Source organism: Pundamilia nyererei, unplaced genomic scaffold (assembly GCF_000239375.1).
Source record: "Pundamilia nyererei isolate P.nyererei 1_Seehausen unplaced genomic scaffold, PunNye1.0 scaffold00624, whole genome shotgun sequence".
Taxonomy (NCBI): Eukaryota; Metazoa; Chordata; class Actinopteri; order Cichliformes; family Cichlidae; genus Pundamilia; species Pundamilia nyererei.
In genome coordinates, this window is record NW_005188025.1 from 67438 (window position 1) to 79540 (window position 12103).

At 38.5% G+C, this 12103-nt stretch overlaps 1 protein-coding gene across 2 annotated transcripts; it reads left to right on the top strand.

Annotated features, from left to right (window-relative positions):
* The first annotated feature begins 226 nt into the window (after positions 1-226).
* On the top strand, positions 227-10963 carry camkk1b (calcium/calmodulin-dependent protein kinase kinase 1, alpha b). Of its 2 annotated transcripts, XM_005754681.1 has the most exons (17): positions 228-372; positions 2843-3174; positions 3266-3313; positions 3408-3461; positions 3547-3598; positions 3701-3834; positions 5584-5620; positions 5730-5751; positions 5891-5979; positions 6593-6792; positions 6955-7008; positions 7105-7178; positions 7718-7805; positions 7890-8018; positions 8517-8620; positions 10106-10156; positions 10517-10963. In XM_005754681.1, exons 2-17 carry the CDS (start codon positions 2920-2922, stop codon positions 10596-10598), a joined length of 1473 nt encoding a protein of 490 aa, XP_005754738.1. In that variant the 5' UTR covers positions 228-372; positions 2843-2919; the 3' UTR covers positions 10599-10963. The 2 variants fall into 2 exon arrangements, with proteins under 2 accessions (XP_005754739.1, XP_005754738.1); XM_005754682.2 differs by lacking the exon at positions 10106-10156 and having other exon boundaries at positions 227-372.
* The last annotated feature ends 1140 nt before the right edge of the window (positions 10964-12103 follow it).

A 12103-nucleotide genomic window follows, 5' to 3' on the forward strand; every position in this document is an offset into this window, starting at 1 on the left:
GACCTTAGTATTTATATACTGCATACTTTTTATACAAATCTGCTGTATTTATCACAGTAAAGGATGAAAAGAAAATGGCAGTGCACAGCATATTGTGAGAGTGTGTGTTGTTGACATATTGCCGCTATCACTGTGGGATTATTCTTGGTTTTGTGTGTCTCTGTTGTCTAGCCTTGTCCTGTCTTGATCACCCTGTCAACATGACCACTGCTGCCCTCAGAATAACTGAGGCTATATGTAGCCTCAGTTAATCCTTAAGTCCAGCGCTGCCGTCCGTCAGTGAAAGTCCTGCACTGAGACTGAGAGGCGCTTCATGTCCAGACAACATTCAGATTTACCACCACAGCTCTGAACACAGGACATGTCCACTGGGTGAGGAAGCGATTCTGCTTGTACTTAATTTTTTAAAATTTTGCATAGTGATGTGTTTTACTGTGTGTGTGGTATGCTGAAGACGGCTCTAATGAGGTTATAGGGTTTTATTTGAGGGTTTTTTTGCATTTCTTAGGTCCTTTTCTCCTTTTTAAAAATTTATAACAACATTACTTTTTAAATGTGCAAATTGTGTCGTCTTGAAATATTACAGATCTTCACAAAAAGCTTTGCAGTTCTCAGTTTTGCATTATGGGCAACAGAAGTCTTGCTCATAAAGAGTTAATGGTTATCTGCACCTTCTGATTGTTAGGATTTCTCCTATTCTGTGTCTTTGCCTTTGTTTCTGTTCACATCACTTCTTATCTTATCTATGCTTGTGCTGGAGTTTGCAGAAGTCATTATTTATATAACTCCAAACTCCTCAAAGGATTATTTCAACTCACAAACCACAAACGGGCCTTTCTCTTAACCAGACTTTCTATTTGCACAAAAAGCACGGCACATTTTATTGTTCGCAAAAGTTTGCAGAAAAAGTGTGAAAAGAGTCCTGTGAGTCTGTGATTGCTGCATGTTGTGAGTAAATAAGAAATAATTAGGGCATGGAGGGGATGAACAACAACTAACAAACAAGGTTAGGTTGATATTTCGAGTTTTTTCGTACGTAAGTTTAAAAGTTAGTCCTCTGTAGTATGGCTTCAGAGCAATCACTTGAATTTTAATTTTGCTAGTTATTAAAACAAAATCACTGATGTGAAACTCTTATTTTGACACGATGTGCTAAAAGCTGTCCTTTCACTTTTCAGCACATCTCTTTTCATTTTTTCTGTCCCTCCATGAAATTGTGATTTTTCTTTCACAGTACATGAGCTGTAGTTTGAAGTATTGTGATTATTCACTGTCTCATTAGTTATCACTGCACCGACCTGAAGTGAACAGTCACTTGTTTTGGTTACGGGCAGTTTTTTGCTAAGACTGCAAAGACTCCTGAGACAGTTAATGTTCATGTGTTTTCAGTGTTACAGGACAAACATTACTTTCTGTTTCTGGGTTCTGGTTCCTGGTTGGATTTTATTCTTATTCATGTCTTGTGTTTGTAGTGTCCCAGTGTTTCTGTCTTTTCCTCTCTGTCTTGCCTTACGTTGGTAGTTTCTCCTCCCTGTGTGTCATCTCACTCATCTGTACTTTATCTCATCGTCTTCACTCACTCCTTTTCCATGTGTGACTTGTCTTCTCCTGTCTGAGTGTCCTTGTTTGCGATTGCCCGCCCTGTCTTAATTGTCTTGTTGTGTAATCAGTCCTCTGTATATAATTAGTCACATCTTTCCTTTTGTCCTTTGTCAACAAGTCTGTTTTGGCTCCCGCTAACTCTTATGATCTGAAAACCTCATCCAGATCATAAGAGCCCAATTTTGTTTTACACCTTTGGACTTTTGAAACTGCATTTTTCTCCTTTTACTACTGAAGACCAAATTTACCACATCTTCACGTGACACTTTAACATCAGATTGTTTATATTTTACCCTCAACTCTTATGCAGTCAAATAACAACAACATTGCCGGGCTTCTTCTTTATTCCACAAATTCTGGTGCCTACATTACCCACAATGCAACACTTGCTGCGGTTTTAGTGCAGAAATAAATCTAAAAATATCAAGGCATCCTGCTGTTTTAAAGTCACAAAAATCATATAAGGAGATTTTTGGATATTATTGCATGTTTGTATATTTCAATAACAGAACACTTAAGAACAGTTGTGCAAAGTAATTAAACCCAACATTTCAATAGTTCAACTTTAAATTTTTCAAAAAAGGTGATAAAGGTGATACATCTTGTGGTGACCTGGCTGCATTATGGTGTACTATATGATTAAATGTTTGCATACAAATAAAGAGATAACAGTTTTAATCCTACCTGTGTGCCTCCTTTTAGATGTACTATAAATGTTAAAAATCAGTCATTATTTTAGTTAATCTTCTGTCTCTATTGGATTTAAGGCAAAAATGTAACCAGATGCTTGGAAATGCCATAGCATTGTAGACTTATCAAAAACAAATGCAAAGACAGTCAGAAGGTCAGAGTTACATCTACAGTGACAGTGTCACCCTGAGGCGTTAGCCAACATCCCACAATCTGTCTGTGCAGACTCTAACAAGGTTGGAAAACCTGCTCCTTTAATGTGTGTCTTAATGAGAGGCAACATTGAACCTCATCGCCACAGCTGTAGATGCACTGACTCTTGGTGTGGTCACAGCCAGCAATATTATGCATTAAGATGTAAATATTGTACTAAAATGCAGCAGAACATTTTTGTATGAATCAGAGATGATGCAAATGTCAACACAGAAGTACTATTCAAAAAAAATCGAAGCAACATATTTGACAGAGGCTATGCAGTAGTACTTTCTTCCAGTCAAAGAGCTCAGTATCAAAATCTCGTCATGCCTCTGTTTCTGCTTCAACCTGTCAGCACCATGATGCGTCCTCTAGCTCTTCACCAAAACATCTCTGGGACGCTGAGCTGTGAGTGAGTCAGAGTTAACCACCATGAGCGCTGACACCGTCAGCAGGCCAGAGCTGGAATTGGAGAACAACGGCGAGCTTGCTGACTTGGTGGCAGCCATGAACGTGGCCGCCAACCGTTTAACCCCTCCTAATGGCTACAGGTCGGGTGGTCCAAGGACCACCAACACCAACCGAATTTGCCTCTCAGACAGGAAAATGTCTCTGCAGGAGAGAGGGAGTCGCATGGCCCGACAGCCAACCATTGAGACCAAACGTGTGTCAATCACTGGCGTTGATGTGAGAAATTTTTACATAATTTTCACATAATTTTTAAATAATTTGATATTTTACTGATCAGATAATGGAATTCTATCCTTCATTTATGTAGGACTGTATCCAGCTCAACCAGTATAAACTAAAGGAAGAGATTGGAAAGGTAAATTAAAATCATGATATAGCATATACTCTGGTAATACAGAAGTGAGGGAATGCGATTTATGAACCTTTTTACCTTTGGTGTTTCACTCCAGGGTTCGTATGGAGTAGTGAAATTGGCTTATAATGAAGATTCAGAAGAGCACTATGTAAGTCAAAAGATTAAACTATACTGAAGTATTTACATGTCAGTTTGCCTTTATTACCACAATTTGCTTTATTTAATTCATTTAGGCAATGAAAGTAGTTTCAAAGAAGAAGCTGATGAGGCAGTGTGGATTTTTGCGTGAGTGCAAAAGTATTCTTAGTCATAAGTATTAATTCCCTTTTGGCTTTTTTGCTGTGGTTTTAGTGGTTATATGTGTGTATGTATGTGTATACATTCCAGGCCGCCTGCCAACCTCAGGGTCAAAGTCACAGCAGGATCCGTTCCCTAAAGCCGCCTTGCCTCTGGAGAGCGTGTACAAGGAGATCGCCATCCTGAAGAAACTGGACCATCATAATGTTGTCAAACTGATCGAGGTTGGTACGAGGACTCAGTCTTACAATCTCATTGGAAGCTTAGAACAACACAAATAAACACGACAAACATTTCAGCTTTGAATGAAAGTTGTGCTGAAGTATGCACGATATTGAATGCAATGAACACTTTATAATAGAAAAGTCTTTTTCTGCTTTTAATACAGAGCGGAATGCAACTTTGGATTGGATAATATGTTGGATTAAGGTTCAAGCAGAGATGCAGGGAAATGGTGGCTTACACAGAGTCACAGAGTGATTCCCCACAGAAGTGACGCCTTCAACATGCTTCGTATCATGAGCTGTTATTTGATCCAGGAAAAAGGCAGATATTAGATAGTGTTGGTGGGTGGTTTAAGCCCCTTTGCAATGGAAAACGTACACACTAATGTATGTTAATATCAGGCTTTTGCCTTGAATTCTCCCAGTGGATTCACTCTGTAGTAATCACTGATATTTATTCTTTCTAGAAAACATAACGAGCAACTTCTAAAGTTGTCCCTGCTGTTGGCAGCTTCAAACCTCCAGCAATAGACTAGAAAAGAATCTGCTCACATCTGGTTTTTGTCTTCAGTTCGGTACCATACACATTGCTGGGTGAAATGATTCTGCATTAGTGACTGGTGTAAGGTCCAACCCCAGTCTGCAGTGATGGAAACATCTCACAGCTGATTTAGACTTCGGCAGTGAATCTTTGTAGAACTTATGGCGTAACCTATGTATGTGGTTGACGCGGTTGCCAGCATGCATCCCTGTGTGTAGTGTTAATTACATTGTGGTCACGGCCCAGTATTTTATGTGGTGCCAGCCACAATAGAAACAAATAAAAAAAAACCCTCTGATGTATTTCCCTGGTGGGGCAGGGTTTTTTTTTGTGTGTGTGTTTTTTTCTCTGGAGGAAAACATATCTATTGCTCAGGTTTTTCCACATCTTTGAACATTCCCTCACATTCACGTCAATCGTTTTTCAAAATCTCCCTTCAAGAATTGTGGACATATTATGTTGAGGCAATGTTGTTATTTTCTTACTGATACACTCAAAAAACGAAGCCGGAAAAGCAAAAGAAGAAGAAAAAAATAGGCCAATTCAGCCTGAATCAATGAGAGGTGTAGGTACATTTTCAGAGCGCTGGACGTCAGGTTACATTTTAAGATTTTAGAGCTTCTTGGGGTTAAAACGTACCTACAGTGTAGATTTAACAGAGGCTAGTTACCAGGTGAGGGCAGCACTATTGCGTCACAGCAGTGGGTTCAAACCCGAGTACTGACCGCTCTTCTGTGTGGAGTTTGCATGTTCACCCTGTGCCTGAGCCCTGGTTGCTCTTGCCAATGAAAAACATGCCAGATTAACTGTGCCTGTGTCATCCCATAATTAATCTGATAATTTACACTTCCTGGTTATATTAATGTAGAAAACCAAAACCATCTATTTCTTCTATCCCTGTTTGAGTCAGTCTTTGTAAAAGATGTTTAAAAACAAACAAACACTGTAACTGTGTCACTGGCCTTTGTGCTGCTTCCTTGTGCTTAAAATGTGCTTGTGGTGGACAGAACGATAGACTAGAAAAAGACCCATTAGCAATGGGAAAGGAGCCAAAGACTTATTAATTTAATAATGATGATGATGATGATGATGATGATGATGTTAATAGTAATAGTAGTAATAATGATGATAATAATAATGATAATAATAATAATAATAATAATAATAATATTACTATTATTATAAACATCAGTTACTGTGTCTTCCAGGTGCTGGATGATCCTGATGAAGATGGACTTCACATGGGTAGGCAATAATTTATATTTATTATAATTTATGAATCTATTTTGCCTCAATACTGTTTTCAATAAGAAGGCAAGAAGTCATTAAAATCTCATTTTAATCTGTCTTCAAGCCTTCGAATTGGTGACAAAAGGGTATGTTGTTGTGCTTTCATGTATTCTATTGAGCTCTGAATTGGGATTTTATTGAGTTGGGGATGCCACCATGATGATTAGATACAGCATGACTATTTAATATAAGTTTCTGCTTTTGTGCACCTCTCATGTTGGTCAGACCGGTGATGGAGGTGCCTACTGACAACCCTCTAACGGAGCAGCAGGCTCGCTTTTACTTCAGAGACGTTGTCCTTGGAATAGAGTACTGTAAGTACACAGACTTTCTGACACATTTCTATCTGATTTTACATATCTGTTCAGTTGCATTCACTTCACTCATAAGCCTCAAGGCAGGAATGGGTGAATATCTGTGTCTACAATTTGTTTCCATATGAAATTAAGCCCAAATGATTGTTCCTGTCACAGCTACACATTTCAAAACGATTAGCAACTTAACTAAGTTGATTTTACTAACTGCAAATATGTTCATCATGAGCTTTTACAATATCAAGCTGAGGTGTGTGGAGACCAAAAGCAGTCAGGATCTGTCTCAGATCCAGGAAGACACCCTGGAGAGGAGGATGTCCTCAATTATGTCTCTTCAGTAGCTTGGGAATGATTCAGTATCCTGCTGGAAAAGCTGGAGGATGTCTTTGGGGCAGTGAAGTCTGGTGTTTCTGCTTTGACAGCTGCCCCATGATCTGGGTCAGATAAGCTGTTGGATAATATTTGACTTTAAAAGAAAAATATTTGAGAAAATATTCAAAGGTTAATTTTAAGCTGTTTTTTAACTTTAGAATATAAAACTGTACATAAATAATAAACTTAACAGGAAAAATGTAAATGTAAATTAATGTTAAATCTATATTTTTTTGTGCAGTACACTACCAAAGGATTATTCACAGGGACATTAAACCATCTAATCTGCTGTTGGGAGATGATGGCCACGTCAAGATAGCAGACTTTGGTGTGAGCAAAGAGTTTGAGGGGACAGATGCCCTTCTGTCAAGCACAGCGGGGACGCCGGCCTTCATGGCTCCGGAGATGATGACCGAACACGAGCAGAGCTTCAGTGGAAAAGTGAGACGATCTTTTCCCTATTGGTCATCAGTGATTTAACTATGCTTTGATTTTACATATCAGGCTGTGTTAGCTGAGAGAAAGTATCAAGAAGTGATGCTTAGCGAACCAGCTGAGAGCCTTTCAGTGGTGTCACTGTGATCATTTGTGTTTATTTGCCAGGCATTAGACGTGTGGGCGATGGGAGTCACACTGTACTGCTTCGTCTTTGGGATGGTAAGCATGTTTGCAGCATGATGCTTGTAGATTAATACACTTTTACATCAGTCGTTTAACATTTGAATCCCTTTTCTTCTATTTTTCCTGCTTTAGTGTCCTTTTTATGATGAATACATAGTTTCTCTACACAACAAGATAAAGAACAAACCTGTGGAGTTTCCAGAGACGTAAGCAAACTGTAGGATTGTTCAGTAGACAATATCAGATTTTGACTTTCAAGGTTTGTGTAAATGTTCTATGTAGATACATAAGACTAAAATATAGTAGGACCAGTATGGGTTAAAATCGTAGTTTCTTATAGATTCATTGAATAGATTTCTCCTGAGATCAGGCAAAAAATGGGAACAAATCTATTTGCTTTTGGTCTCTGATCATTTATTTGATTATAATTTGTTATTTTCTTTATTCATAAGTGTTTTATCAAATCTAGTTAAAGGTAAGGAGTCAGTAATTTGTGTTTTTACTTTAATTCATTTATCTTCTGTCAGCTAGCTGTTTTTTTTCATTGGCGCTTTAAATATTTTATAAACTTGTGCTCACTTGTTAAGCATTTTGGAACTTACTGACATTCAGTCTATAATGATTTGATATTTAATATTATTGTATAATATATTATTATTCATCAGTAGCTTCATGTCACATGTTAACATACCTAAATGTGTTTAATTCCTATCCACTTATTTTTCTGACTCTTTTATTTTGATAGGCCATTAATAAGTAATGAACTGAAGGAGCTCATTGAAAGGATGCTGGATAAAAACCCTGAAACAAGAATCACCATCCCAGAAATTAAGGTGAGAAGGAAAATCTATCACATCTACATCCTAGAATCACAGAAACAACATCAATTATAATGAACATATGTGGTCCGGATGCAGCTCCATCCGTGGGTGACAGAGAACGGTGCAAATCCTCTCCCTCTGGAGGAGGAGCACTGCACGGTTGTTGAGGTCACTGAGGAGGAGGTGCAGAACAGCATTAAACTCATCCCCAGCCTCTCCACTGTGGTGAGTCGCACACATCTGATTGATCATGCAAAGACCACAGTACCTGCAGCTGGCACTGTGGTCTTTGCAAAAAAAAAAAAAAGTAATGTATTGCGTGGCTGTAATTTGAATGTGTTAAAGTAACGCAACAACAACAATGAAAAGAAACAAAAACATCTCATCTGCATGTTTTAAATGGTAATCTGGTAGTAGAACTCAATTACTTCAGTCCTTTATGCTTCAAAACCACACAAGAGAAAAGAGAGAAAGCACACAAAAAGAAAAAGAAAAAGGGTAAAAAAAATCAGTGGGTTATTATGATTTTGAAGTGCTCAGACCTCCTGCCTCCAGAAGCATGCATTAGAAGACATATTGCATGCTTAACATTGCATGGGATAATTTTTTTAAATTATTTTTTCATTATATAATAGAATTAAAAACTAAGATTTGCAGCTCAACAGTTTACCAAAAATGTAAATCAAATGGGAATTCACTGATACTCTCTCTGATGTCCCTCAGATTCTTGTGAAGTCCATGCTGAGGAAGCGGTCTTTCAGTAATCCCTTTGAGTGTCAGGGCAGACGGGCGGAGAGGTCCATGTCTGCCCCTGGAGGTCTTCTTACGTAAGTAGCCTACTCTGCAAATCCTGCCTGCGCCGCTCTGCCAGACTGCCAGCTCTGCGATTAGGCCTCTAACAAAGCAAAGCAGCGAGCAGATGCTTGGATAAAAATAGATCAGTTCATATGTAGAGTCTCTTTCCCATATTACACATAGGAGATCTACAGTTCCAGCATATCAAGAGCATTAATCTTCAAATACCGAGTAGCTCTTACACTGTATTTGTTGTGTCCTTAAACGAGCAGCAGGCAGATAAAAGCATTTGTCCTCTCCTGATAAGCTAAGTGGGAGCCCCCGGTGGCAGCGGTAGTGGCTGCGCTGCTTTTGTTTTCCATTAACGGTCTGTGGGGGGCACAGCTAATTACACCTCCATGAGAAGAGATGAGAAGCTACATCCTCCTCCACACTTACCCAGCTACCAGCAGTACTACAGCACAGAGCTGCAGTCTCCCACTCAGCAAAATATGTGAAGCCCATCTGACACATGTGATGAGTAAATGCTGAAATCTTCTGATCATTTGAGCTAATAATGGCAACGCTTTTTAAATCAAATTAAAGGCAGAAATATTCCACACTGAAAGGTACTGATTGGCGCTCCAGCCAGCTTAAAGAAGATCAAAACTTTTTAGATTGATCTTCTTGGAGGGATGACGTAGTGCGGCACTTTGATCCAGGTCAGAATTAACTTCATGTTTAGCCTGAGCCAGGTTAATCTTCCAACGCATTATCATAGTATAATACTAACAAATAGGTTTTTTTTTTTAGACATTTTTTAAAAAATTCCAGCACAAATTACAATATATTATTAATGGACGATCACAGAAGTAGATTTATTCTGTTTCTTAGTCTATTGCTTGATTTTATTTTGACTGCTTGTACGCTCAAGTTTTTCAGTCATTGGAAAAAAAACCTGGTGGGCAAAAATAGCTTAAAAAAGTGATCTTATTCATCTTATTTACGTATAACAACAAAATTAATGAATTGAACTCACTGATCTTTTTCTGCAGAGAACATGTCTAGCAGTAAAATATGAAGCACTAGCCAGCAGCAAAAACAGCTACCATCACTCAAAATCTGGATAACAGCACCTCACAATCTTACACAGTAACACAATACATGTAAAAACTGAAATGTAAAAACAAAACTTTGCAAATGAATGACTTTCATTCTACACATAACACACCCAAAATCCACAACACGCTCTTTGAAAGAGTTGTTAAAGATTAAGGCTACAATTAAGATCAGCAGTTCCTGCACTTCTCTTGTATTTATGCTAAGCCAGTATCAGGCTGTAGCTTCACATTCATAAATATAAACAGACATATCGCTGTCATCAAATTTTTGATCTAACTCTCAAGCAAAAAAGCAATTTTCCCCAAAATTTCTGTCCACAACCAACTGCTGCGTTTCTAAAGTAAAATTTGTGTTTGTCATAAACTGCATTACAAACTTTAAATCCTGGCCTCTTACGTCACATCTCCTTCTTACAGTGGTTCTTGGGGCTTACTGGGGTCTTCGTCTCACCTTCATCCTTCCTTGAGGTAAATTTTTAAGCATTTAGGCTGAGCTCAGATGCTTCATACTTAGTGGAGCTCATCGGTTGTTTGTTCAACCTTAAGAGGATTTAGGAGGAACAAGACAACACAAATCTCTCAGCAACGAGCTGTACCAAAAATAAAAGCACACATGACGTTGTTGACAACTGCTTTGTGTTGGCTTTTCCTCCCTCTTGCGTCCTATTGAGGTTGATGTTGGGGGGCAAGTGATAAGCTTTGCTGTGAAGGACGAGTACGCCATAACATTTGTAGTCTAGTGTGACCCCTCCTCCCTCCTCTTCCTCACATGCAATCTCACATAGTGCTGCACCTTCAACGACATGACTGAGCATTTGTCGCCTGCAGGAAAGTCAGCAGAGAGGGAAGCAGAGAAGGAGAGTTGGAGGACTTGTATGAAGATGAAGCTTTTACAGAGAGTGCTGATTAATCTGGCTCACATGGATTTAAAACACAGAAAGTATGTTTTTGTACATTTATTTGTGTCTTTTTCTCTTAATTCTTTTGTTCGTTGTTGCTTTTGACATTAGAGGAGAACATTGTGGTCATTTTGTAAATTTACTGAATATTCAAGTAAAGATTTGTAGTGCATGAAAATACAGAAAAAGATGATATTATCTTCCATCCAGGCTTAAAAAAGTAAATATACTCCATGAAGATGAAGATATTTTTACATTTTCCTACAGCTGTTGAAGATAACAAAATATAAACTATTGAAACAATGACTGAATCACGTTTCTTCTGTCACGTTTAGTTTTGTTGCGTTGACTATTAAACACTAGATGGCAGCCTTGAGAAAGCCTATTATTTCATAATGACTTTTATTTGAATGTTTCTAGGTTGACGGCATTAAACTATCAGTGGCTGCTACAGCTGTGCACGCATGAATGCACACTTCTTCATTACCACTATTTCTAATGATTCTGTATATCGGCTGCTCTTCATGCTTTTGACCAGTAGAGGGAAGCATTATGCAGCAATTATACAAACTCAAACTCAACAACCTGCCCTGCTGAAGGACCCTTAAGCTATAGACGATTTAGCACCATGGACACTGCTATAACAATCAGCCGCAGATCCACCTCACCATTACAGTAGTTCAAAAACAGCTTTCTAAAATTTTATACGGTTATATGAGCACTGAACTGGACACTTTATTATGGACACATAAACGTGAATACAGTCATTGCTTTGTGATCCATTATATAAATTTGCTGTAAATTGATCATTTAAGAAAAAATGATTCTCTGTATATTTTCAGCTTAAGGATATCATTTTTTCTTAAATGATCAATCACGTTTATTTGCCACTGTTAAGATGTTTTATCCGGAGTGTATTATATCACAACCCTCCTCTCTTCTTGTGCAGCAAAAATAGATGTTTCAGTAGTGAGGACGAGGCGTGATGCTGCAAAATTTAAAATCCCTGAGCAAGAGTGCCACTGCCAATCACCATCACAGCTTCACAGTAACAGCACAACGCCCTGATCAGCACAGATTTCAAGTTTATCGCACTGAGCTGGATTTAGAGAGGCAGGCTTCACCGTAGTACAGGTGGGCTGAAGGTTTTTCTGGGGTTGCGTGTAGTAGGTGGAACAATATCTCTGATAGTCTGAACAGCAGAATATGGAAAAGATACAAAGGCAACAAGTAGAGAGTAAAAAAAAAAGGAAAAGGTAAAGACCAATAAAAGAGATATGAGCTGGTACCATGTGATTGCGGTGGAGAAGCTCGAACACAGAGCTCACATTGTCAAAGGAGCTCCAGATAAAGGTGTAGAGCTCGGGTTTGATGAGTTGTTGCTTGCTTCTAACTACATGATGAGATGTTACATTGGCTCTTTCAATAGATTATGAAGTCATCTGTCTCTCTCATCTTCATCTGTCTGACCATGTTAATCAGACAAAACATACTCTTCGCATCTCTCTATTCTCCC